Source organism: Erinaceus europaeus, chromosome 17, assembly GCF_950295315.1.
Source record: "Erinaceus europaeus chromosome 17, mEriEur2.1, whole genome shotgun sequence".
In the NCBI taxonomy this organism is placed as follows: domain Eukaryota; kingdom Metazoa; phylum Chordata; class Mammalia; order Eulipotyphla; family Erinaceidae; genus Erinaceus; species Erinaceus europaeus.
The window spans coordinates 7,223,507-7,251,343 of NC_080178.1; the positions used below are offsets into that span (position 1 = coordinate 7,223,507).

Genomic DNA, 27,837 nt, shown 5'->3' on the forward strand with positions numbered 1-27,837 from the left:
TTCCATCCTCAAGTCACATGTATCTGTACTGACCTGTGGCCTGGGTGATTTTCTTTCTCTTCCTTTCTTCCTTTCTTCCTTTCTTCCTTTCTTCCTTCCTTCCTTCCTTCCTTTCTTTCTTTCTTTCTTTCTTTCTTTCTTTCTTTCTTTCTTTCTTTCTTTCCTTCTTTCAACTGTCGTTTCTTTAACTTGAACCAGGAAGCCTCACTGACAAACTCCGAATTGGTGCCAGCCATCCCTGAGTAGGGCATCTTACTCCTAGGAATCACTTCCTCTCTGTCCACGAGCCACACATGTCTGCACTCACCTGTGGCTTGGTGAGGTTTTGAAGAGATCCTGGTTGTATTTTGTTGGATTTACAGGTGATTCTCGTTGCTTTTCCTAGTTGATCGGGGAGGGTAAAACGCAGCTGCTGCTACTCCACAGCCTCACCTCCTGAACTTGTATCCTTATGCGTGGAGACAAGTAACATGTGTGCTTAACTGTGCGTGCCACCATTCAGCCCAAACAGAAGCTTCTATTCAAGACTTTGAATCTAGTGCTAGTGACCAAAAGGAGGGAAAGGAGGCAAGAAGCCTCTCTCTGGGAGAGCAGTGGCAATAAAGCAATAAAGTAAAAAAATAATAAAGAACCTCAGAGTTTCCCTAATAATTTATTCTCAAACTAGCAAGTATGACCTCCACCCCTCCCCCAGCCTTCTTTCTCAGTGAGGTCCTGTTTGGCCTTGTGGACAGCAGAATTCTCCGATGACCTCAGGCACCCTCTCCCGCCCCTATTCACACATACAGCCTACACCCTGGCACTGGAAATATGAGGGTCTCTCCCAGTCCCACACCTGTGCTGTGCTGTGTTACATTACAGGTAGCTGACTTAAGAAGGGAGACTACTTGCAAGGGGAAAGCTTCTTGAGTGGTGAAGCAGGGCTGCAGGTGTCTCTCTTCCTCTGTATCTCACTTTTCCTCTCCATATGGCTATCTCTGTCTAATAAATAAATAAAGATGATAAAAAAAATTAAAAAGAAGGAGGAGGAGGAGAAGGGAGACTGTCCAAGATGCCTCCTCTCTGGTCAGGGGAGCCCTTCAAAGACTCTGGGATTCTCCTCAAGTCAGATCATCCACACAGGAAGGGGAAGTTAGCCCAAAGGAGATGTCCCATGGTTGGCATTGAGGATGGAGAAAGTGTATGGTGAAGTTAGTGACCTCAGGACCTACCAGAGGTAGGTAGCTGTATGACAACCAGTGAAGAATCAAAGGCTTTAGTCCTACAAGCCCCAAGAACAGAGTTCCCCTACAATCATGTGGGCTTGAAAGAGGATCCCAAACTCTAGGCGAGAATACTGTGCAACCAGTACCTTGACTTTTACCTCAAGAGCAGAAAACTCAACTAGGCCTTACCCGCACTTCTGGCCCGCAGAACTATGAGCTAATCGGTCAAGTGCTGTTGAAAGAGTTTGTGGTAATTTCTTATGCAGCATAAGAAATTTCTTATCAACCTGTCAACGTCTATATCCAGCAGAGAAACAATTACAGAAGCTAGACCTTCCACCTTCTGCACCCCATAGAGATCTTTGGTCCATACTCCCAGAGGGGGAGAAATGACAGATGGAAGATAACGGGGGGGGGGGGGGGGAGGTGGTGGCGCACCCGGTTGAGTGCACATGTTACAATGCATAAGGACCCGTATTCATGCCCACAGTCCCCGCCTGCAAGGGGAAAGCTTTGTGAGTGGTGAAGCAGTTCTGCAGGTGTCTCTCTATCTCCCTTCCTCTCTATCACCCTCTTCCCTCTTGATTTCTGGCTGTCTCTATCCAATAAATAAAGATAATTTAAAAAAAATTAAAGATAATCGGAGGACTCTGGACTCCAACTCCATCAGGACCTGGAGAGAGAAGAGGAAAAGGGGGGAAAGGGGAGGGAAATTTGGAAATAGTTATAGGTGGAGGTATGACTTGGAAAGGAAGAGAAGATGGGATCATGGGGGGGAAATAGGCAAGCATATACAAACATAGATAGATAATTGTAGAAATAACAGTCAACTCATATCTACAACCTTAGGAGAACTGCTCTAGCTTCCAGTGGAGGGAATGGGGATACAGAACTCTGGTGGCAGGAACGGAAGAGAATTATACCCCTGTTATCTTGTAATTTTGTAAATTAATATTTAATCTCTAATAAACTTAAAAAAAAAAGTCCTCAATAAAACATATAGTTGGTGCAATTGGTGGGGAAGTATGGAGTGGAGAGGCCCTAGATGAGTCTCCCAAAGAAATCAATTTGAGAACCTACAAAGACCCCAAAGACAGATCAGAAAAATGGGGAAGGGGCGGTTTGATTTGGTCCAAGGTCCCATCACTCTACCCTCAGGCCAAAAGAGACCGGGAAGTCCCTTCTCAGTCTAAGTTTTGTCCTCAAAGAAGTTATGGGCTCTGTGGGAGGTCAGATCCACAGGGTTGACTGGGCTTGGCCAACATCCCAATGGGGCAGATAAGAGGTGGTGAAAGGATTAACATCATCTCAGGACCAGCAGCTGCCAGATAGAGGCCTGGACCGTTGCTCTGTGAAATCGCTGTCTATAACAGCTCCTCTGATACTTCCCCATTTGGATATCCAATGGCTGGCATAGACCAAGAATGCTAGAGCTGAAAAATATATATCTACTTCAAGATGGGCCTGTGTGGTCCCTGTGTCTCAGATAGGTGCCCTAGCCTGGAGTCAGGTGTTCGGAGTCCAGTGCAGGGTTGGGAAGGAATGCTTCCTCCATGATGCTGTTCCTCCCCACCCAGGCACTGCCTCTCCCAGAGACCTGTCCCAGAAGGTCAGTGCTTCCCCTGCCTCCCCTTCCACTTTTTTTTAAAAAAAAATTATATTTATTTATTTTCCCTTTTTGTTGCCCTTGTTTTTTATTGTTGTAATTATTATAGTTGTTGTTACTGATGTCATTGTTGTTGGATAGGACAGAGAGAAATGGAGAGAAGAGGGGAAGACAGAGAGGGGGAGAGAAAGATAGACACCTGCAGACCTGCTTCACCGCCTATGAAGTGACCCCCCTGCAGGAGGGGAGCCAGGGGCTCGAACCAGGATCCTTATGTTGTCCACTTTCAATATATCCCCACTCAGCCTTCTCTTCCTCAGTGCTGCCTCCTTCTGAACCTAAGCTGCCATGTTTGATAATGTATGTCAGCTCCTTGGCCTATACTTCCCACTCAGCACTAGCAAGTAATCTAGTCTCATTGCCATGGTCTGCAAGGCTCTCCGTGCTGTGACTCTTGTCAGCTTGTCCATCCTCTCTCACATGAAAGGCTTGTGTCTTAAAGTATCAGTTCCACTGGCCAAGTTAAAGCCTTTATATAACTCCTTCTCTCTCTCTCTCTCAATATTTTTATTTACATCAATGAGTGAGAGACAGGAGCTGAGAACCTTTCTACCTACTCCTTTCTTGCTCTCTCCCTTTCTCAAATAATATATATATATATACATATATATACATATATATATGTATATATATGTATATATTAAACAGACCAGATCACAGATCAACTCTGGCATATAACATGCCAGAGCTCAAACCTGGGGCATCATAAAGTCTTGGCCCTATCACTAAGCCATCTCCCTGACCCAGTACAAGTCCCTCAACTATCAGGTCTCAGCTCAAAGAATAACTCTTCAAAGAAGTCCTCTCTGAGAACATTTTTTTTCCAGAGACCTTCTTAGCTCTGCCTTATGGTGATGCTGAGGACTGAACCTTAAAGCCTCAGGTATGAGCATGTCTTTGCATAACCATTATGCTACGCCCCCTACCCAGAGAACACTTTCCTCCTACCCAGAGAAGCTCCCCCACCCCACCCTCATCCTACTTGTTTTGTACCACATTTATTTTCTTTCTTTTTATTTTTTTTCTAATTCTTTTTTTTTGAAACAAGATTATTTATAAGATAGAGAACCATTCGTGTGTGTGTGTGTGTGTGTTGTGTGTGTGTGTGTGTGTGTGTTTGAACCTTTTTTTAAAATTTCTTTATTGGGGAATTAATGTTTTACATTCGACAGTAAATATAATAGTTTGTACACGCATAACATTTCTCAGTTTTCCACATAACAATACAACCCCCACTAGGTCCTCTGTCATCCTTTTTGGATCTGTATTCTCCCCCCCTACCCACCCGCCCACCCCAGAGTCTTTTACTTTGGTGCAACATACCAACTCCAGTTCAGGTTATACGGGTGTTTGAGAAAGAACCATTTTGACGTTGGGTATCAAAACTACGGACCTCAGGGGCCAGGCAGTATCACACCAGGTTAAGCACACATAGTACAAAGCATAAGGGCCAGTCAGTACAAGGATTCCAGTTCAAGCCCCCTGCTCCCCACCTGCAGGGGGGTTCCCTTTGCAAGCAATGAAGCAGGTCTACAGGTGTCTTTCTTCCTCCCTCTCTGTCTTTTCCTCCTCTCTCAATTTCTCTCTGTCTTATCCATCAAGAACAAAAATGGAAAAATATGGCCACCAGTAGCAGTGGATTCATGGTCCAGGCACCAAGCCCCAGTGATAACCCTAGAAGAAAAAACTGAGGACTTCCTGCTTGCAAATCCAACACTTTATCCACTACACTACCTCTAAAGTCACTTATTGTTTTCTTTCCCATTTTTAAATTTGTGATTAATAGTGAGCTATAAGCTAGATTACAATGTATAGTTCCACATCACACCCAGCATCAAAGTTCTGTCTCCACATTCCCACCTTCCAAAGATAAGCACTAGAGTTCTTACAAGTCTTATGAACAGTTTCTTCTAGATTATTTGGTTGTTGTAAGTTAATGTTTGTCAGTTCTCTGGATTCCACCTAGGAATGAAACATCCAATAGTTGTCTTTCATCTTTTTTTTTTTTTTTTACTTATTTCTCATCACATGTTTTAAAAGATTTATTTATTTATGCATGAGTGAGTGAGGCATTTCATTTTATCAGAGCATTTGAAAAAATGGTGTGACTTTATTTATTTGTTGGTTTCTTTTTTTGTTGTATATCTCCACTGCTACAAAAGCAAACTCCCCGAGAACAAGGATCTTATCTTTCTTTTTTACTGCCTAGAACTCTACTCAGATCATAGAAGAAGTTTTAAAATTATAGGTTGACACCATTAATCAATTAATAAATCAACCTGAACTTTGCTCTCTGGAGAAAGTCCAGCTGAGTTTGAGATAAAAATATGTATGTCCATTAATTTCACGTCTACAGGTGTGTTTTTTATTTGTTTGTTTGTTTTCTGAGTCCCCCTTGGCCACGGGCACAATCTGGAGTCAGACTGTGCTCTGGATCATTTACTCATTCATTCAAGAAAGCTTCAGAGACAGTGTCTTCTCTCATGGAGGCTTAATGTAGTTGAGAAAGCAAGTCATTCAGAATAAACCTATATGTCACTAAAACAAGCCATTGTATGGGACTAGAGACTTAGAAGCATAGGACTTACATAAACTGCGAGATGCAGATGTTCAGTGCTACCATGGTCACATTAAGAGTCAGGGTGCGTGGTCCGGCAGGTGGCGCAGTGGATAAAGCATTAGATTCTCAGCCACGAGGTCCCGAGTTTGATCCCCAGCAGCACATGTACCAGAGTGATGTCTGGTTCTTTCTCTCCTCCTGTCTTTCTCGTGAACAAATAAATAAGTTCTTAAAAAAAAAAAAGAGCCAGGGTGGGGGTGGCTAGGTGGCACATCCAGTAGAGTATACACATTACTAAGTGCAGGGATCGAGGTTCAAGCCCCAGATCTTCACCTGCAGAGTGAGAGAACTCACAAGTGGTGAAGCAGGTCTGAAGGTGTCTCATTTTTCTCTCTCCCTCTCTATCTCCCTCTCCCCTCTCTATTTCTCTCTGTCTCTATCAAAAAGAAAAAAGAGAGAGAGAGAAGTGGAAGAAGGTGAAATGCCTGCTATGTGTGTTGGATTCATTGTGCAGGCCAACAAACCCCAGCAATAACCCTAATGGTAATTTAATAAATAAATAAATATATAGCAAGCCAGGCTAGGCAGAGAGGGCTTCCTTGAAGAGGTGTTACTTGAATTGAGTTTTTTTTTTTTTCTGCCATGAGAAATCTTTTTTTTATATAAAAAGGAAACATTGACAAAACCATAGGATAAGAGGGGTACAACTCCACACAATTACCACCACCAGAACTCCATATCCCATCCCCTCCCCTGATAGCCTTCATAGTCTTTAACCCTCTGGGAGTATAGACCTAAAATCATTGTGGGATGCAGAAGCTGGAAGGTCTGGCTTCTGTAATTGCTTTCCCCGCTGAACATGGGCGTTGACAGGTGGATCCATACTCCCAGCTTGTCTCTCTCTTTCCCTAGTGGGGTTGGGCTCTGGGGAAGTGTAGCTCCAGGACACATTGGTGGGGTTGTCTGTCCAGGGAAGTCTGGTCGGCATCATGGTAGCATCTGGAACTTGGTGGAGTGCATTTGGTGAATCTTAGGAGAGTCCTCTCCTCCCTTCATCGGTCTTTTTGTTGGTAAAGCAGACTGGAGGTGGCTCCTCAACCAGCAAACTGCCAGACTGTTACCAGCCGCTTGGGAATAGATATGGGCTTTAGCCCCAGGAATCTCTTCTCTGTCCACGAGTCACATGTTTTCATTCACCGGCAACTTGGTGGGTTCCCAAAGTAGTCCCAGTCTTGTTTTGTTGCAGTCTCAGGTGATCTTTGATATTCCTTGTTCTTTAGAGAAGTTTCTCAACTGGGTAGAGCTGGAGGTCTGGGCAGAGTTGTGGTCTCTGGATGCCCTGGTGATTTGGTAGGTTCCCAGAGTAGTTCTCTGAATTGAGTTCAGATACAGGGACTTCTGGGAGCCGTGGTCATGGAGTAAAAGGGAACAGAACAAATATCTACAACTATCAAACTTAACAAAACTCACCAACTTCTACCGAGACATCCGCAGAAGCACCAAAGTCTCAGCCACCAAGTAGCAGATGCTACCAGGATTCCATCTAGACTTCCCTGGGCGGATGACCTTACCAGTTTGTTCCAGAGCCCCACCTCTCCAGAGCCCCACCCCACCCTAGGGAAAGATAGAAACAGGCTGAGGGTATGGATCAGTCTGTCAATGCCCATGTCCAACAGAGAAACACAGAAACCAGACCTTTCACCTTCCGCACCCCATAAAGAATATTGGTCCATACTCCCAGCTGAGGAGAAATGATGGGAGAAGATGACCAGAGGGCTCTAAACTCCAACTCCATCAGGACCCAGAGAGAGAAGAGGAAAGAAAAGAAGGACATTCAGAAGTAGTAATGGGTATAGGTATAACTTGGAAAGGAAGAGAAGATGTGACCATGGAGAAAAACTGGGCAAATGTACAGAGACAGATTGGTAGTTGTAGAAATAATAGTCAACCAGGGCTAGGTGTTGGCACACCTGGTTGAGTGTACATGCTACAATACACAAGGTCCCAGGTTCAAGCCCCCTGTCCCCACTTGTAGGGGGAAAGCTTCCCAAGTGGTAAAGCAGTGCTGTGGACACTTCTTTGCCTCTCTCCCTTTCTATACTTCCCTTCTCTTTCAATTTCTGAATGTCTCTATCTAATAATTATCTAATAATTTAAAAAGACTTAAAAAAAAAAAAAAAAGAAAGAATGGTCAACCCATATCTGCAACCTTAGGAGAACTGCTATAACTTTTAGTGGAGGGAATGGGGATATAAAACTCTGGTGGTGGAAATGGTGCAGAATTATACCCCTGTTACCTTATAATTTTGTAAATGAATATTAAATCACGAACAAATTTTTTTAAAAGACTAATAGAAGTGGAAATTATCAATTCACAGCCTGGTGTTACTGGTTATTTGAGCCAAGAAGTGGATGACTGAGTGTTTCCTGGAGGTGAAATCAAAGATCAAGGTGCAACTCTGGTCTGCAGCAAAGCCGAGCTCTTCCAACAAGGGTTCAGACTTGGTGGTCAGTTCCTCAGCTCCCCCTTCCTCCTCACACCATAGTGAGCTGGTTTCCACCCACACCATTGCTCCACAGAAAGGCCTCTTCCCCAACCACCCAATTGCCAAACTCAACACACTTTCCAATTCTCAGCCTCTTGCTCTCTATAGTACATGCTGCCTCGTTACCTTCCCCCCTTCCTAAAGGTCTCCTTTCTTTCCTCTGTCTCCTTTCTTTCCCGTTTCTGCTGGGGAGCTCGTCTTTGTCACTGGAACGTTAAATACTGGTACACACGTGTTGATGCTTTTCTTTCCCGAGTCTGCACTCTCTGTAGGTCATCTCAAGACATCAGCTCATGAATTCAGTTCTTTTTTTTTTTTTTGAGGAATTTTAAACTTTATTCAGGAAAATTGAGAACAGCCCCACACGGTGGAGTACATGTGATCCAAGAGAGAAAGAGAGCTCCTGAGAGTCCTTACATGATGGCAGGCCCTCCCAAGCAGAGAGAGAGAGAGAGAGAGAGAGAGAGAGGCTAGTGTACCCTGGAACCCCACCTCTCCAGAGCCCTGCCTGACTAGGCAGAGAGACAGGCTGGGAGTATAGATCGACCTGCCAATGCTCATGTTCAGTGGGAAAGCAATTATAGAAGCCAGACCTTCCACTTTCTTTAAAAACAAAAACAAACAAACAAAAAAAACCCTTATTTTCCTTGACAGAACAGAAATAAATTAAGAAGGAGGGGGAAGTAGAAAGGGAGAGAAGAGAGAGAGAGAGAGAGAGATATCCAGCACTGCTTCACCACTTATGAAGCTTTCTCCCTACAGGTGGGGACCAGGGTCTTGAACCCCAGTCCTTGCGTACTATAATGTGTGCACTTAACAAGAGACTTCTAGGAAGATTATCTTGAAGATCTACAAGGTAAAGGGCCTGGTGGTGGTGCACCCAGTACTACACACAGTACTAAGTGCAAGGACCCATGCAAGGATCCAGTTTGAGCCCCCCGCTCCCCACCTTCAGGAGGGAAACTTGATGAGTGGTGAAGCAGGTCTGCAGGTGTCTTTCTCTCTCTCCTTCTCTGTCTCCACTTCCTTTCTCAATTTCTCTCTGTCCTATGCAGAAAAGAAAGAAAGAAAGAAAGAAAGAAAGAAAGAAAGAAAGAAAGAAAAAGAAAGAAGGAAGGAAAGAAGGAAGAAAAAAAGAGAGAAAGAAATGGCTGCCAGGAGCAGCAAGTACATTCGTAGTGTTGGCTCTGAGCCCCAGCAATAACCCTGGGGGTAGGGGGAAGATATGCAAGGGACAGACCACCTGGCCCAGTTTTTTATTAAATAACTGACATCACTCGGGTCATGTGACTAAGACCCCTTATCTTCCATGGACCCACACCCCTTTAGAAACTCAAACCCCCAACAAAGGCAACAAAAGGGAATAAATAAATTAAATAAATATTTAAAAATGTTTAAAAAAAAGAAACTCAAACCCCAGCCTGAGACTAGGATGGTGTTGTGAAGATGCGAGTCACCCATCTTCTCAGGATGCTAGCACCTGAATAAACATACACTTACTGCACCCACCTGTGTCTCTTGGATTGGATTGGGAATGGTCAGTAACCAAACCTTGGATTTGTTGACACAGAGACCAGGAGCCTGGACGTTCAGGGGTGAGTTCTATCCTTCTAGAGGTGGGAGGTGAAGTGGGTGGGGGCTAAGCTTGGAATTAAGTAGCCAAGTGTCTTGAAAGCCAGACCAGTCTGACTTCATCCTCTGGGGAGCGGTGACCACCACAAGTTTTTGAAGAGGCCAGGTGCTAGTGCATCTGGTTGAGTGTACATGTTACAATTGGCAAGGACCCAGGTTCAAGGCCCCAGCCCCCACCCTCCTGGCTGAATGGACTAAAACATCAGATGTGTTCCAGGTCATCTCATCTCTCTCCCACCCAGTTCTTCTCCCTCCTTCCACCTCTCTTCTTTCTGATCACGAGCAAATAAGGAACACTCGCTCCTGTTAGCTCCCATTCTCTTGCCATGTGCCAGGCAGTTGCTTTGAATTCTTACACTCACCCTTGGAGTAGGTGGAGGGGGTGGGGGCACGGAGAGAAATGATTAGCCTCACTCTGAAGGTGAGGAAATTGAGATGCAGTGTGGCTGCAGGACTCACCTTTCCTGCTGCTGAGCCGCAGAAGTGAGACTCACACTGGGACTTCCTGATTCCCCCCAGAGCTTCCAGGAGGGTGGGGGTGTGGGGCGCAGAGGGGTGGGGAGGGAGAGAAAGCAAAGGAATAGGGTGAGGGGACTGCAGTCAGAGGGCTCCCACTGCATTTCTGAGTCAGCTGCCACCGGACTGAGCTGCTACGTTTCTCCACTTCTGTGTCTGCTCCCTCAAGCAGGGCATCACGAGGCATATACATACATACACGGGCACTCACATGTTCACACACATGCACATGCATACACCTACAGACACACACATGCCATGCAGTGTTTCTCTCCCTCTCTACCACCCCCTCCCCTTTTGATTTCTGGCTGTCTCTATCCAATAAATACAGATAATTTTTTAAAATTTATTTATTTATTTTCCCTTTTGTTGCCCTTGTTGTTTTTTATTATTGTTGTAGTTATTGCTGTTGTTATTGATGCTGTCATTGTTAGATAGGACAGAGAGAAATGGAGAGAGGAGGGGAAGACAGAGAAGGGGAGAGAAAGATAGACACCTACAGATCTGCTTCACTGCCGGGAGCTCGAATCAGGACCCTTATGCTGGTCCTTGTGCTTCACGCCATGTGCACTTAACCTGCTGCGCTACTGCCTGACTCCCAAAATAAAGATAATTTTAAAAAATTTAATTACACTGTTCAAAGATCTGGATTCAAGCTCCCGGTCCTCACCTGCAAAGGGGAAGCTTTGCAGGTGGTGAAGCAGGGCTGCAGTTGTCTCTCTGTCTCTCTCTCTGTCTCCCTCTTTCCTCTCAATTTCTGGCTGTCTCTAACCAATAAATAAATAAAGATAATAAAAATTTTTTAAAACCATTCATACAAGCATGCACACAATTCCTCAAAGCCTAGAAATCCAAACAGTGTTTGCCTTAAGCAGAGAGGCTTTATTTTTCTATAAAAATGATTCCCCAGAGACAACTCACATCCAGGGCCCACAGTCAATAAATCCTCCCTCTTCCCCAAAGAGGATAAACATGCCCAGACAGCTTCAATAGAAGCCCCTCCCCTAGCCAGCTCAGCTGTTTCTCAAGGACCTTCCAGTGGCCCTGAGTCTCTGTCCTCATCCAGCGTGGTCATTCTTAGGACCTCCTAGAATGTTCTTTCCCAGAAGAACCACCAACTCCCAAAGCCTCTCACTGTATAGATGGATATTCAGGACGGGGAAGTGTCTGCTCAAAGTCAACCAGTGTCTTTGGGCCATAGGGACCAGCCACACACACTTCTGCTGCTCAGTACCTTTCTCTAAACTGGGCTGTGTCCCAGATGGAGAATCAAACACCAAGGCCTGGACACTAACTCCTCAGCTGGGAACGCCCCAGCAGGGCAGGGCACAGACCCACACAGGTTTCAGAGCCAGAGAGGCCCCAGAGAGGAGTGGACACAGCATCTCCTCCTGTCCCATCATCCCTACCTCAGGGAGTGGGGGAGAGGGGACCTGCTGAGGTCACATGCTTCCTGCTCCCCCAGACTGGTGTCTGTGTGCTTGCCCTCAGATCTGGATGACACCCTCAGCTCTGTCACTGAGATCTTAGATGACAACAGCTGGGGTCCTGTCCTCCTCCTTCTCCTCCTCCTCCTTCCCCTTCCCTTCCCTTTCCTGTTCTTATTATCCTTCTCCTTCTCTCTTTTAAAAAATATTTATTTATTTGTTTTCCCTCTTGTTGCCCTTATTGTTTTTTATTGTTGTTGTAGTTATTATTGTTGTTGTTACTGATGTCGTCATTGTTAGATAGGACAGAGAGAAATGGAGAGAGGAGGGGAAGACAGAGGGGGGAGAGAAAGACAGACACCTGCAGACCTGCTTCACCGCCTGCAGGTGGGGAGCTGGGGGCTCAAACCGGGATCCTTACTCCGGTCCTTATGCTTTGTACCACCTGCGCTTATCCTACTGAGTTACTGCTGGACTCCCCTCCTTCTCCTTCACCTTCTTCTTCTCCTCTTCCTCCTTCATGTTCTTCTTCTTCTCCTTCTTTTAAGGAAAAGATGATAATAATCATGGCTATTTAACACAAGCTGCCTGGCTGAGCAAACTCTTTCTGGACTGAGGTCCTAAGGGTGGGGGGCGGTGGGGTGGTGGTGGTAGGGAGTTCATTAAAGTGTTCTCAGCAACAGCAGGAGTCAGAGTGAGGTCCTGAGCACCGGGCAGTGGCAGGGACTTCTAGTGTTGGCACTCGCGGTACACCAGGAAGGGGTGGACCAAGGTCAGAAGAGTGACCAGCACTAGCCCCACATTCACCTGGAAAGGGGTAGAAGGGGGAGAGAGGGAGAGGAGATGTCAAGCAGGCCCTGAGCTCCAGCGACACCCCAAACCTACAGAGTTGTGTTTCCTACTCTGGGCTCTGAAACTCCAATCCCAGAGAAAAAAACCTGCCATTCTTTTTCTTTCTTTCTTTTTTTTTTTTTTATAATTTTTTACAATATTTTTATTTATTTATTCCCTTTTGTTGCCCTTGTTTTTTATTGTTGTAGTTATTATTGTTATTGATGTCGTTGTTGTTGGATAGGACAGAGAGAAATGGAGAGAGGAGGGGAAGACAGAGAGGGGGAGAGAAAGACAGACACCTGCAGACCTGCTCACTGCCTGTGAAGTGACTCACTGGCAGGTGGGGAGCCGGGAGCTTGAACCAGGATCCTTATGCCAGTCCTTGCGCTTTGCGCCACCTGTGCTTAACCCACTGCGCTACTGCCCGACTCCGACATTATTTTTCTTTCTTTTTTTTTTCTTGCCTTCAGGGTTATCACTGGGGCTCAGTGCCTACATTACAAATTCACTGCTCCTGGTGGTCTTCCCCCCCCCCATTTTATTGAATAGGACAAAGAGAAATTGAGATGGGAGAAGGAGACAGAGAGGGACAGAGAAAGCTAGACACCTGCAGACCTGCTTCACTGCTTGTGAAGCGACTCCCCTGCAGGTGGAGAACCAGGGGCTGGAACCAGGATCATTGTATGGGTCCTTGTACTTCAATACTATGTGCACTTAACCCGCTACACTACCGCCCAGCCCCCAACTCTTTTTTTTTGATAGGACAAACAGAAGGGGAGATAGAGACAACAGCAAGAGAAGGAGAGACACCTGCAGCACTGCTTCACAGCTCATGAAACTCCCCCTCCCCAGGTGGGAGACCTGGGGTTTGAACCTGGGTCCTCACACATGGTAATGTGTGTGCTCAACTAGATGGCCACTGCCCAGCCTCGATATGGCCTTATTTTCCAGATATATGTATCCTCCTCAAACTACTGACCTCCAGATCTCTCACCTTCTGGCATCCCCTAGGACACAAAGCGGGGTGCTCTCACTCACCCCTGCTTGAGAAGCGAGATCAAGCATGTGCGTGGGAGCAGAAAGGTTCCTGCAGAGTCCCACACCCTCAGCCAGGCTTGGGGCGCCCCCTGCTGGATTCCCTGTGAGCCGTCTCAATAGGCACCAAGGGACCAGGGCCACTCCCTGGCCCTCTCCCCTCCCCCAATACTCACATAGAAGGAGTGGCTGAGCAGGGGTCCTTTGATGAGAGTGAAGAGGGGGAACTGGAGCAGAGACACCAAGGCGGACAAAGCCATCACCAGCCCGTAGAGTTTCCCAAAGTGCTCCGAAGGGAACCTGGGCAAATAGACCAGTGGGGCTCAGAGACCTTCTGTCTAGGCAGAGGACAGGCCTAGGTGGCTTTGGTCAGCCTTTGGCTGCCATCTCTCCCATCCCTGGCCTGCTTCACACACCCACACAGCTGCTCCACATGCCCCGCTCTCTGGCTTTCAAGCCATGGAGTTCAGGGAAGGCGCAGTGTTGGGCCCCAGGAGGACAGCAGAGAACCAGGCAGGCCGAGGCTGGAGAAGACTGACTCCCAAACAGATCACCCCTTGCTCGACCATGTGCTCATTCTCAAAGGAAGCAAGATGGCGGCCTGTGGTAGAAGAGACAGCTCAGTAGGCAGAGTACAGGACTTGCATGCACAAGGCCCCAGGTTCAATCCCTAACACCGCATGCACCAGATGAGTATTCTAGTGCTCTCTCTCTAAATAAACAAATAAATATTTAAAAATATGTTTCCTCGGGGGTCGGGCGGTGGCACAGTGGGTTGAGCACATGTGGCGCAAAACGCAAGGACCGGCGTGAGGATCCCGGTTGGAGACCCCGGCTCCCCACCTGCAGGGGAGTCGCTTCACAGGCGGTGAGGCAGGTCTGCAGGTTTCTATCTTTCTCTCCCCCTCTCTGTCTTCCCCTCCTCTCTCCATTTCTCTCTGTCCTATCCAACAATGAACAACATCAACAATGGTAATAATAATAACCACAACGAGGCTACAACAAGGGCAACAAAAGGGGGAAAAATGGCCTCCAGGAGCGGTGGATTCATGGTGCAGGCACCAAGCCCAGCAATAACCCTGGTGGGAAAAAAATGTTTCCTCACAATATAATGGACCCTTTTGAGGGCCTCTACAGGACCTTGCCCTCAATGTGAGTCAACATTGGTAGGGACTGGCCCATTCTCCGTAGGGGATTTGGATCAACATACGCTGCCACTCAAGGAAGAGGGGTCCTGCAGTGAGTGCAGCCTAGAATGTTCCTAGCTGTGATCACAGAAAGTGAGCTCAGACCTAGAGGGATGCAGAGGCTCCTGTGCTGACTATGGGCCCCAGATCAGATCGATGGGGTTTACAGTTAACAGTATTTATACACTTTCCCCATATTTGGGAGCTACTCTCTCCCCTGATCCAGATTTCTAGTCCTATTTCCAACTCTGACACCATCTTCTCAGACAATATGTTTAACCCACCTGCATGCTAGCTGTGGGGCTCAGGCAAAAATTAGTAAAGTCATGGGCCCCTTAGAATATACCTAAAATAGACCTACTAGCTTTTTCCAAAATGGAGATTCCAAATCTCATCTGCTCTAGTCTCATCTTTAGATTCCTGATTATTAAACCATTTGTTCTGCTTTATATCTTAATGCTTTTCATCAGCCACCAAGTTGCAGATGCTACCAAGACACCAACCTGACTTCCCTGGGCAGACAACCTCACCAATGTGTCCTGGAATCTCACCTCCCCAGAGCTCTTCCCCACTAGGGAAAGATAGAAACAGGCTGGGGATATGGATCCACCTGTCAATGCCCATGTCCAACAGAGAAGCAATTACAGAAGTCAGACCTTTCACCTTCTGTACCCCATGATGATCTTGGGTCCATGCTCCCAGAGGGATAAAGACTTGGAAAGCTTCCAATGGAGAGAGATGGGAACTCTGGTGATGGGAATTGTGTGGAATTGTACCCCTCTTATCCTACGGTCTTGACAATCATTATTAAATCAATAATAAAAAAAAAAGTTTCCTCATGTAAGGACCCAGATTCAAGCCCCTGCAGGGGGGGAAGCTTCATAAATAATGGAATAGTGCTGCAGGTGTCTCATCTTATCTCTATCTCTCTCTTCCTCTCTATCTCTTTCTGTCTCACCCTCTGTCAAAAAAAAATGTTTCTTTAACTATGATGGTTACATTGGGAAGGTGGGGACCCAGAACCTGGGTGCGGGGTGCATATGGAACTATCTCCTGCAATCTTACAGTGCACACATTACAGTGCACAAGGACCCGAGTTCAAGGCCCCAGCCCCCACCTGCAAGGGAGAAGCTTCATGAGTAGTGAAGCAGGGCTGAGGTATCTCTCTCCCTTTCAATTTCCCTCTGTCTCTAGCCAAAATAAATAAATAAGTAAATAAACAATTTAAAAAGGGAGCAGAGTCAGAGAGATAGTTCAGCATATTAAAGTACAAGACAAATGACTAAGGACCAGCTCTGAGCTCTGGTACCACCAGATGCCAGAGCTAAGCAGTGCTCAGAGGCTCAGAGCTGGAAGCAATGTTCTGGTCTTTCTCTCTGTGTGTCTCTTATTCTCTTCAAAATAAATAAATAAATAAACATAAGTTTGGGGAGATAGTAGACTCATTATACCCAAACACATTCATGGCCAACTTCAATCCTCAGCACCAATCCTAAGCCAGAGATGAGCAGAACTCTGGTTTAAAAAAAAAAAGGAAGTAAATAAACAAACCATAAAAGCAAATAATAATAAGCCGTGGAACTGGGGGGTAGGCTCAGCAGTACAGTTCTTAGATTCTTATATTTCCACAGCTCTGAGACCCAGCACCATACAAAAATAAGAAAGGTGGTGGCTCACCTGGTTGCGGACACATGTTACAATATGCAAGGACCCAGGTTTGAATCCCTGGTCCCCACCTGCAGGCAGAAAGCTTCAGGAGTGGTGAAGCAGTGCTGCAGGTGTCTCTTTGTCTCTCTTCCTCTCTATCCCTCCCCTTCCCTCTTGATTTTTGGCTGTCTCTATCCAATAAATAAATAAAGATAATAAAAAAATATTTAAAAATAAGAAAGACCATAACAAATAGAACTTTATAAGTGGTAGAAGAGTACTTTCCTCTCTCTCTCTCTTTCACACACACACACACACACACACACACACACACACACACACACACAGAAACTTTAGTCCCAAGGCCACAAAGAAGGAAAGATGCTTTCTTTCTGACTTGTTCCTGAGAGCTGGGCCAGAAGTGGGCATTGGAGGGTGAATAGGAGTTTGCCAGGTAGGTACCAGGCAGAGAGGAGGGCAGACAGGAAGTCTCTAGGGTGGTGCACTCTCTCTCGGCCACCAGCCTCCACCTCCAGACCCATATGGTGCCTTAGCACCTGTCCCTACACCCAGGTCCCTCTCCTGGCCACCCCAGGGCCCAGCCTCACCTCCTCCCCATTACCTCCCGCAGGCTCCTGTGCCCTCATTCATTTGTCCACTTACGCGAGGGTGAGGAAGGCAGCGTTGCCCCCATACAGGAAGGAGCGGCTGATCACCTGCAGGATGAAGGTGGCGTACTGCAGTGGGAGGACGGGGACCGAGGCACAGAGGGCAAAGCCCAGGCACAGCAGGGACGTCAGGGCCAGCGAGGGCACCGTGGAGCACAGGGCCACCATGGAAGTTGAAGATCCTGGTCCAAAGGCAAGAGGGGAGAAGGCTTGGAAATAGGCACAGGGGAGGTGACGTGGGGCAGGAAACAGGAAAGGGAAGAGCCACCCTCCACCTGATTGCCTGGCAGAAGGCCCGGGCTCATCCCTGTACCCTCTCTTTCTCTCCATCTCCCTCTCCCTCTCCCTCTCCCTCTCCCTCTCTTTCTCTCCCTCTCCCGCTCCCGCTCCCGCTCCCGCTCCCGCTCCCGCTCCCGCTCCCGCTCCCGCTCCCGCTCCCGCTCCCGCTCTGGCTCTTGCTCTCTCGCCGTTCTGCTCTGTCTCCAGTCCATTGATACATGTGTGGATCATTCACCTCCTCCATGTCATTAACTCCTCTAGTCCTTCCCACCTTCACGAACTAGGCCAACTGGTTCACCATCTCGGTGAATCCACAGGAGGCCTTTTCAGGCCCTTCCAGCAGTACTGTTCACAACAAAGACTGGAGGCCAAATGGCCACCAAGGGGACAGTGCAGAACCAGGCAGCAGGGACAGGGAGAGGGATGGCTGTCCCACCCGGAACAGCCCCGGGGGCCGACCCACACAGAAAAGAAGCTATAGACAGAACGTGTGACAACACCTTTTACCTAAGAGAGAGAGAAAGAGAAAGAGATCACAGGTATTTATAGTTTAAGAGCAAGGGAGCCAGAGATACGTCAGTGGTTAAGCAATGCAAATAATTACCTAAAGAAAGAGAGAAGGGATAAAGGATACAGGAGATGGAGCAGAATGCTGAGTTTCCTGGTGCCTAGCCTCATCCTTGAAAGTCCAATGTTTTATCCACTGTGCTATCTCCCAGACCACAAACTAGTGACTCAAAAGTCAGCAATTTGACTGGACATCACTTGTGGGATATGACCTAAAGGTGGGAGAGGGAGAAAAGGAGGAAAGAAGAAAAGAAGAAATAAGAGGAGAAGAGAGGAGAGGAGAGGAAAGAAGAGAAGGAAGCAAGAAAAAAAGCAACAGCATTCAGCAGTTGTCTTATGATTAATAGGATTGATATTGCTAAGTACTGACACATTTTAAATGCTGAATTTGTATACGTAGTGTGTGCACATATCATAGATGCATAAACATAATATCGGTGAACCTAGTGTATTGTTAGGAACCAAGATTTTCAGAGGAAAAAGCAGGAAAAGGCTCAGCAGTAAAATAGGAGGAGGAGGAGGAAGAGGAGGGATAAGGAGGTGGAAGAGAAGGAGGAAGAGGAGAAGGAGGAAAAGGAGGACAAGAAGGAGGAGGAGAAGGGGGAGAAGGAGGAAGAGGAGAAGGAGGAAAAGGAGCAGGGGAAGGAAGAAGAGGAGGAGGAGGATGGGGGCCAGGCGGCGGTGCAGCAGGTTAAGCACACATGGTGCAATGTGCAAGGACCAGCGTATGGATCCCAGTTTGAGTCTCCAACTTCCCACCTGCAGGAGGCTCAGTTCACAAGCGGTGAAGCAGGTCTACAGGTGTCTGTCTTTCTCTCCTCCTCTCTGTTTTCCCCTCCTCTCTGTCCTATCCAACAACAAGGACAGCAATGACAACAATAATAATAACAACAACGATAAACAAAAAGAGGAAAAATGGCCTCCCAGAGCAGTGGATTTGTAGTGCAGGCACCGAGCCCCAGCAATAACCCTGGAGGCAAAAAAAAAAAAAAAAAAAAAGAAAAGAAAAAAAGAGGAGGAGAATCTGTATCTCATAGCTCCATTCAAATCCTAAAAGCAAAGACAGCCCAGGAAATTAGAAATGCAAGCATTCACACTGCAGTCTCTAGAAATATCATTTTCCATTAAAGTGCCACAGATCTCTTAGGGGGAAAAAATGGCTGATTCCTGTGGTCTAGGAAGTGGTACAGTGTGAAGTGCTGGACTTCCAAGTATGAGGCCCCAGGTCTGATACCTGACATCCCGTGTGCCAGAGAGATGCTCTGGTTCCCACATCTCTCTCTCTCTCTCTCTCTTTCTCTCTCTCTCTTTCCCCCCCCCAAATAAAACTTTCTTCTTCTTCTTCTTCTTCTTCTTCTTTTTTTTTTCCAGGCGCCTGAATCTTCTTTTTTTTTAATGGTTGATTTCAGTTTAGAAATAAGAATCATAACTCAATGAAATAGAAATGAGCACTTCATTCTGGAAGAAAGTGAAGGCACTTCCTGAATCGAACAGAACTATGTGTAAAGAACCAGGTTGGTAGAACCTCCAATGGTCAAAAGGGAAAATACGTAAGCAGAAGGATGAGGACAGAAATGGGCTGACGTAAGTCAACTACACTTAAAACGAGATTCTGAAAAAAAAAAAAGTCAGAAGTGAAAGAGAAGCAAGTGGTTACCAAGGCACCAACTCATTCTAAAACTGGCAAACAGTGAAAACCAATGTGTGAGTGTCAGTGTGTGTGTGTGTGTGTGTGTGTGTGTAAGAAAACAGTGAGGGAAAGTTTTTCTTTTGAGGGGAATCCTAAGTATTAAAAGCAGAAGGAAAGCTAGAAACAAAAGAGCTATTTTGCAACCCTAATAAAATACTATATTTGGCTGTCCAATCACTAGACTGATGGGAAAGTAGTGGGTGGACTGGACTGACAAGATTTGAACCCAATGCTCCAATAGAGTTTTTTTTTTTTTAAGATTTTTATTTATTTATTAATGAGAAAGTTAGGAGGAGAGAAAGAACCAGACATCATTCTGGTACATGTGCTGCTGGGGATTGAACTCAGGACCTCATGCTTGAGAGTCAATTATTTATCCACTATGCCACCTCCCAGACCACCCAGTAGAGTATTTATTGTCAAACCCAGTTGAGTGCACATACTACCATGTCAAAGGAACCGGGCTCAAGACCACTCTCCCCACCTTCAGTGAGGAGGGTTTTGAGAGTGTGGCCCAATAGATGAGTGGGAGAATGGGGTCAAGATGGTGAAAGAGGGGGTCGGGCAGTAGCACAGTAGATTAAACACAGGTGGTGCAAAGTGCAAGGACTGGTGTAAGGATCCCAGTTCAAGCCTCTGGTTCCCCAACACTGTCCCACCTCGAGATGTCCTGTGTGTGTGTACCCTCCCTATCTCTTCATTCACCATTGATGCTGTTTGAAGTTAATCTTCTCTCAATCCTGGGGCCCCCAGCATCTGACAAGGGTTCTGCCATAGAGGGAGATAGGGATGAAAGGATGGGTAGTGGATGGATGCAAGTAGAAAAGGCTTGAGAACAAAAAGGAAATGGACAAAGAGATCAAAGAAGAGCCTCCCGCCCCCCTGGTTTCCCTCCCCCTCTTGCCCCACACGCCGGATGCCCCAGAGCTCCAGTCTCACCAGTCTCACCATTCTTTTCTGCCTTCTTTTGGTACTTCTGTTTAAGCTGGTCCATAAGCAGGCCATTCCAGGGGGCACAGAGCACCCCAAAGAACTGAGTAATAGCAAAGGCATTTGTGTAGGTGCTAACTGTATGGGCAGAGAGGAACTCCATGGTAAGAGATTACTTGCAGGGAGTGACTTTCCCACCTGTCCGTATTCATTCCAGCCATCTCCCCCACCCCTCACTTTCTATACCCTCCTTCTGGGAACTTCTCTCTCTCTGGAGCCCCCACATCCCTGGAGGCTCAAGCCCTAGCAGGACATGCACCACCAGGACAGACAACCCACCTCCCTCCTTCTCCACTACCTACCTTGCTTCAAGTCTCCACCAGCCAGGTTGGTGAGCAGCGAGTTGAGGGTGCCGATGAAGAAGTAATGCCACAGCTGTATCACCGACAGCCAGACCAGGTGCCAGGCAAAGCGGCGGGTGAAGGCAAAGCTCCAGAAAGAGCGAGTCGCCTGCTTCTCCTCGGGTCCCAGGGTCTCTGCCAGGAAAGGGGAAGCATGCTTACAAGGACCGGTGTAGGCAGAAGGTAGACTTTAGGGGGGTAGGGACCTAGGTCCAAGATCACCTTCTTTTTTTAAATTTTCCTTTCATGCTTTTTTAAAACTTATTTATTTTCCCTTCTGTTGCCCTTGTTGTTTTTTACTGTTGTTGTTATTGATGTCGTTGTTGGATAGGACAGAGAGAAATGGAGAGAGGAGGGGAAGACAGAGAGGGGGAGAGAAAGATAGACACCTGCAGACCTGCTTCACTGCCTGTGAAGCGACTCCCCTGCAGGTGGGGAGCTGGGGGCTCGAACTGAGATCCTTATGCTGGTCCTTGTGCTTCACACCACGTTGCGCTACTGCCTGACTCCCTTTATTTTCCTTTTAAAAATTTGTTTTAATATTTATTTATTTTCCCTTTTGTTGCTTTTTGTTTCCTTTATTTTCCTTTTAACCAGAGCAGTGCTCAGTTCTGGCTTATGGTTATACATGGGGGATTGAACCTGGGACCTTGGAATCTCATGCAAGAGTTTCCTTGCAGACCCGGTTTGCTCTCTCCCCTGCCTCAGTGATACTTCTTTTTTAATTATTATTTTATTTTATTTTTTAAACCAGCGCACTGCTCAACTCTGGCTTATGGCGGTGTGGGGGATTGAACCTGGGACTTGAGAGCCTCAGGCATGAAAGTCTATTTGCATAATCATTACACTATACCCCCACCCTCAGTGATACTTCTTACACTAGTGCTTCTCTGGTCTTTCTCAGCTAGAATGACATGAAAGTTAGAGATGAAAAGAGACAGGATTTAATTCAGCCTACTCCACAGCCCCTTCTTTTCTTTGGAAGTTTTTCTTTTTTTCTTTCTGATTAATTAGTTTATTTTTTACTGCCTCCAGGGTTATCGCTAGGGCTCGATACCTGCAGGATGAGTTTTCTACTTTTATTCCCCCTTCCTTCCTTTCTTTTTTAAATTTTAAAATAGAGAAAGAGAAATTCAAAGGGGAGGAGATAGATAGATGATAGATAAGGTAGATAGATAGATAGATAGATAGATAGATAGATAGATAGAGCTGCAACTCTGCTCTACTTTTGTGAAAATTCCCCCTGCAGATGGGGACCAGGGGTTTGAACCTAGGTCCTTGTTGATGGTAATAAGTTCACTCAAATGGGTGTGTCACTGCCCAGTCCCTAGTAACCTAAGTTTTTTCCTAGAAATTTCTCCTGCCCAATTCTTCATGGTCCAGAGGGGCCTGTGTGTTAAGTGTTCTGTTCCTCGCCCAAGGCTGACAGTCTGAGTCTTCCACTGCCCCCCCCCCCACCACCACCAGACAACCAACTGGCTGTTACTTTAGACTGGGCTCCCCAAAATGTAACCTGGTTCTCTTCTTCCTCGAGCACTTTCCTTGATTTTTGTTGGCATCTCAGAGTCCTGTCCTTGTTTCTACTTTAGCCAGATGTGATTTGTGATGTTAACACTTAAGACAAACAGAAAAGGAAAAGGGGGACTGGGCAGACACCGGAGATGTGCAGAAACAGAGACAGATGAAGCAGAATGACGAGGGCTCACTTTCCGTAGATGTAGATGAGAACTCCTTCGACCGCACGTTCAGCTTTTCCAGCTCAACCATCTTCTCCTCTCTGCTCTCCTGCCCAGAGCACAGGCTGTGGAGAGAGAAGCCCACCCCGAGGACTATGAGCTGAGGCTGAGAGTCAGGCTGCAGAGGTCAGTGCAAAGGGTCTCCGCTGCTTACAGCAGATGGGAGTCGTCTGCCAAGGTGCCTGCTGCCTTGGAGGACAGACCTAACCAGTTAGATGAGGGTGTTTGGGTGCAGCCATGAGGCTTCCATAGTTTCTAAAGATTTCTAGATAAGCAGCGCAGGAGATGGGGCATCAGGCAGCACACTGGACTTGGACACAGGAGGTCCTGAGTTCAATCCGTAGCGCTGCAGAAGCTAAACCAGTGCTCTGGTTCTCACTCATTAATAACTCTCTCACTCATTAATAAATAAATCTTTAAAAAAATTTTTTTAAAGTTCTTGGGGCCAGGTAGTGATGCACCTGGTTGAGCACACATGTTATTAGAATGTGCAAGGATTGGGAGTCGGGCGGTAGCACAGTGGGTTAAGCACACGTGGCGCAAAGCGCAAGGACTGGCATAAGGATCCCGGTTCGGGCCCCCAGCTCCCCACCTTCAGGGGGCTCATTACACAGGCGGTGAAGCAGGTCTGTAAGTGTCTCTCTTTCTCTCCCCCTCTCTGTCTTCCCCTTCTCTCTCCATTTCTCTCTGTCCTATCTAACAATGACGACATCAATAACAACAACAATAATAACTGCAACAACAATGAAAAACAAATGCAAAAAGGGAAAATAAATAAATAAATAAATAAACAAAAAATGAAAAGAAAAAAATAATGTACAAGGCCCTGGGTTTGAGCCCCTGATCCCTGCCTGCAAGGGAAAGTTTTGCAAGTGGTAAAGCAGGGCTGCAGGTGTCTCTCTTTCTCTCTCCCTCTCTACCTCCCCCCTTCCTGCTTGATTTCTGGCTGTACTATGCATTAAAGATAATTAAAAAATAATTTAAAATATCTCCAAGGAGCAAAGAGATAGCACAGCATTCATGCAACAGACTCTTATGCCTGAAACTCAGAGCTCCCAGGTTCAATTCCTGTTACCACTGTAAGCCAGAGCTAAGCAGTGCTCTGGTCAAAATAATCAAATTCATAATAACAAGAACAACAATAATGACAGACGTGCGTCTGTCTGATGAGTTAAGCCAGTCAAGAAAATTCTATGCCAATTCCTAAACCTCGAGGAACCTTACACATGTCTGCACTCTCTGAGTATGCTAAAACCACCATGTAAATAAGCCCAAGTCAGCTGGCTGCAGGTTGAGACATGGAGCCCCCTGTCCCACCCCAAGAAACCACCAGATACAACCCATGCGAGAGAGTCACATGGACCAGCCAGCCCCAACAAGCCCACCGGATGATCAGGGCATGAATCAGCACTGCCAAGATCCTCTAAATTTATCTCTGGTCACTAGACCCAGCTACCCACAGACTTAGGAAAAACATTCAATGCTGGGGGCTGGGAGCTGGTGGTGCATATGGTAGACAGCACACTTTGCCATGTGCAAGGATCCTGGTTCAAGCCTCTTGGTTCCCACCTGCAGAGGGGCAAGCTTGAGTGGTGAAATAATACTACACGTCTCTCTGTCTCTCCTCCTCCTCCTCCTCCTCCTCCTCCTTCTTCTCCTTCTCCTTCTCCTCCTCCTCCTCCTTCTTATCTCTCTCTCTCTCTCTCTCTCTCTCTTTTCTCTCTCTCTTTTTTCCTCCAGGGTTATCACTGGGGCTTGGTGCTGGCACCATGAATCCACTGTGCCTGGTGGCCATTTTTATTTCTTTTCATTTTATTGGATAGGACAGAGAAAAATTGAGATAGGATGGGGGAGACCAAGAGGGAGAAAGAAATATAGACGCCTGTAGAACTGCTTTACTGCTTGTGAAGCGTCCCTTCTGCAGGTCGGGAGCAGGGACTCGAGACTGGATCCTTGTGTGAGTCCTTGAGCTTCACACTGTGTGCACTTAACTGGGTGAACCACCACCCGGTCCCCTTCCTCTCAATTTCTCTATTTAAAATATATAATGTAAATTTAAAAAGAAAAATAGTCACTATTCAGCTTCACAATATATATATTCAGTGTTTCGTGACTTAAGCCATTGAATTTCGGGGTTGTTTGTTATGTAGCAATAGCTAGCTGATAGGCTCCATTCTTGTCCCTCTTTCCTGAGACAGGTTTCCTCCTCCTCTCTCTCTCTCTCCTATTGCAGTTGGATCTGTCCCACCCCCACCCCCCAGATCAGATGAGGTCCTCTTCCCCACAGCCAGCAGATCACAGTCCTTACCCATAGCTATAGTTGGGGGGCAGTGGGTGGGGGATGTGGCCCCGAGGCATCAGGAGGAAAGTCCGCCCAATGTGCAAAACACTGCAGGCAGAGAGGAAGATGAAGGAGGCCTTGAGACTGATGCCCCGTTCATAAAGGAGCTGAAGGAAAAGGAAGGGGAGAAAAAAAAAGTCAGTGGGCCCCAGATCACATCAAATCGATGGGGTTTACAGTCAACAATATTTATACCCCTTTCCCATATTGGGGAGCTACTCTCTTTCCTGATCCAGCTTTCTGGTCCTTTTTCCAAACATGACATCATCTCCCCAGATAATAACTTAGATCCACCTGCATATCAGTTTTCAGACTCAGGGGAAAAAAAAAAACTAGTATAGCCACAGGCCCTTTGGAATATAACTAAAATATGCCTACCAGCTATCTACAAAATGGAGGACCCCCCCCAACTCTTCATCTGCACTATTCCAGTCTTTAGGTCCATGATTGATCAACAACTTGTTTGGCTTTATATGTTAACTCTCTTTTCAGCCACCAGGTTCCAGATGCTAGCATGATGCCAACCAGAATTCCCTGGACAGATGACTCCACCAATGTGCCCTGGAGCTTTGCTTCCCCAGAGCCCTGCCCCACTTAAGAAAGAGAGAGGCAGGCTGGGAGTATGGACCGACCAGTCAAAGCCCATGTTCAGCAGGGAAGCTGAACAACTCACAGAAAGTCTGAACTTCACCCACTCAAGTAGGAAGGCCTGGAAGCTTCTTCACAGACTGGGTGCCGGTAGCCAACCCCCTCCCGTCTCCCATCCTCCCGTATCTCCAAACTCAGTGGCCAGTCACCTAACTTAAGTTGGACGTGCTAAGATCGACCCAGTCTGGAAAAGAGAAATTTCCCATGAGTGGTCATCCCACTTCCGGTTATCTTGTCCATCTCCAAAACTCTCTCCCTTTACACTGTCTGAACTGGAAGATGCTTTGAAGAGGGTTAAACCAGGAACAGCTGCTGGCTATGATAACATCATCCCAGAATTCATTCTTAACCTGGGTCCCGCGGCAAAGAAGTGGCTCGCTTCATTCCTGTCCCACATCTTGGAATCTGAGTCTATGCCCAAAGTTTGGCGTCGTGCGAAGGTAATAGCGGTTTTGAAACCAAAGAAAGACCCAACACTGGCCGCCAGCTATAGACCAATTTCTCTCCTCTCCGTGTGTTACAAACTCCTTGAGAGGCTGCTTCTGTCACGTATTTCTCATCTTACAGAGGAATTCCTATCACCCGCCCAAGCTGGTTTCTGCCCAGGAAGATCTACCTGCGAACAAGCCCTGGCCCTCTCAACTTACATTGAAAATGGATTCCAGAAGAATTTAAAGACGGGTGCTGTCTTTGTTGATCTCACAGCAGCCTATGACACGGTCTGGCACCGTGGTCTCCTAGTCAAGATCTCAAGATGCCTGCCTCCATGGGTGGCCAACACTATATCGTTTCTTCTCCAAAACAGAAGTTTCCGGGTACATCTGGGTGACAAGTCTAGCAGATGGAGATTTGTCTCAAGTGGCCTCCCCCAGGGCTCTGTTCTGGCTCCTACACTATTTAATATTTACATCAATGACCTCCCAGAAACTTCTTCAAGGAAGTTCATCTACGCCGATAACATCTGCTGTGCAACTCAGGCATCCAAGTTCGACATCCTCGAGGAAACACTCACGAAAGACATGTCTCTGATATCTGATTACTGTAAAAAATGGCGACTAATCCCTAGCACTGCAAAAACGGTATCATCTGTTTTCCATCTACACCATGCCTCGGCCTCGCGTGAGCTTAATGTGCAGCTTGGCGATACGAGAATCCGGTATGAAGCCCAGCCAGTCTATCTTGGCGTTACTCTCGATCGCACCCTGTCATTTCACAAACATCTCATAAAAACTGCAGCAAAGGTGGGCGCGAGGAATCACATCATTGCAAGACTGGCCAGCTCCTCATGGGGCGCGAGCGCTTCCACACTACGATCATCCTCTCTGGCATTATGCTATTCCACTGCAGAATACTGTGCCCCAGTATGGTTCCGTAGCCCCCATGTCCACTTGGTCGATTCCAAATTATATTCCTCCATGAGGATAATTTCTGGAACCATCCGTTCCATCCCGGTCCCATGGCTGCCAGTTCTTAGCAACATCGCCCCGCCAGATATTCGTCAGGATGCGGCAGCATCTAAGTTCATTTCCCACATCTACGCTCGACCTGGCCTGCCAATATACGCGGATATCTTCGCACACCCTGTCCAACGCTTGACGTCTCGTCACCTAATCTGGTCCCCTATGCCTACACTGAACTTCTCTGTTCCAGTCTCTTGGAAACAGAGTTGGCAGTCAGCTGAGGTAAAGAACAAACACCTCATCACAGACCCCTGCAAGCGCTAACCCGGCTTTGACCTAGCACGTTATGATTGGGCCCTCCTCAATCGCTATCGAACAGGCCATGGCCGGTGCGCCGCTATGTTCCATCGCTGGGGAGCCAGAGACGACCCGAACTGCCCCTGCGGCTACAGACAGACTATGACCCACATAGTCAACGACTACCACCTCTCCAGATTCAAAGGAGGTCTCGAAACTTTACATCAGGCTCAACCTGATGCTGTTGACTGGCTACGGAAGAAGGGCAAATGCTAGAAGAAGAAGCAGGGAAGCAATTACAGAAGCCAGACCTTCCACCTTCTGCAACCCACAGTGACCTTGGGTCCATACTCCCAGAGGGTTAAAGAACAGTAAAGTTATCAAGGGAGGGGATGGGATACGGAGTTCTGGTGGTGGGAACTGTGAGGAGTTGTACCCCTCTTATCCTATGGTTTTGTCAATGTTTCATTTTTGTAAATAAAATTAAAAAAAATTTTAAAAGTCAGTGTAACACAGTGGTCATAACAGCATTGTTATATGCAAATGGCAGGGGCAGACCACGTGTCCAGCCAAGGGTGAGTGGACAAGGAAGACACAGGCACTTGATGAGGCACTACTCAACCTT

At 46.8% G+C, this 27,837-nt stretch overlaps 1 protein-coding gene across 4 annotated transcripts in view; it reads right to left on the reverse strand.

Moving 5' to 3' along the window:
• Positions 1 to 10,986: 10,986 nt before the first annotated feature.
• The window catches only part of SLC43A3 (solute carrier family 43 member 3), a 32,601-nt gene continuing 15,750 nt past the window's right edge, over positions 10,987 to 27,837 (reverse strand). Inside the window, exons 7-13 of one of the 4 annotated variants that reach the window (XM_007519566.3) lie at positions 24,835 to 24,974; positions 22,497 to 22,591; positions 20,752 to 20,925; positions 20,408 to 20,527; positions 16,919 to 17,105; positions 13,598 to 13,721; positions 10,987 to 12,359 (exon numbers count right to left, since the gene is read on the reverse strand). In XM_007519566.3, the coding sequence (XP_007519628.2) occupies positions 12,282 to 12,359; positions 13,598 to 13,721; positions 16,919 to 17,105; positions 20,408 to 20,527; positions 20,752 to 20,925; positions 22,497 to 22,591; positions 24,835 to 24,974 (918 nt within the window). In that variant the 3' untranslated portion in view covers positions 10,987 to 12,281. The remainder of the gene's footprint in view (positions 12,360 to 13,597; positions 13,722 to 16,918; positions 17,106 to 20,407; positions 20,528 to 20,751; positions 20,926 to 22,496; positions 22,592 to 24,834; positions 24,975 to 27,837) is intronic. The other 3 variants (XM_016186614.2, XM_060176230.1, XM_060176229.1) reach the window with 3 other exon arrangements.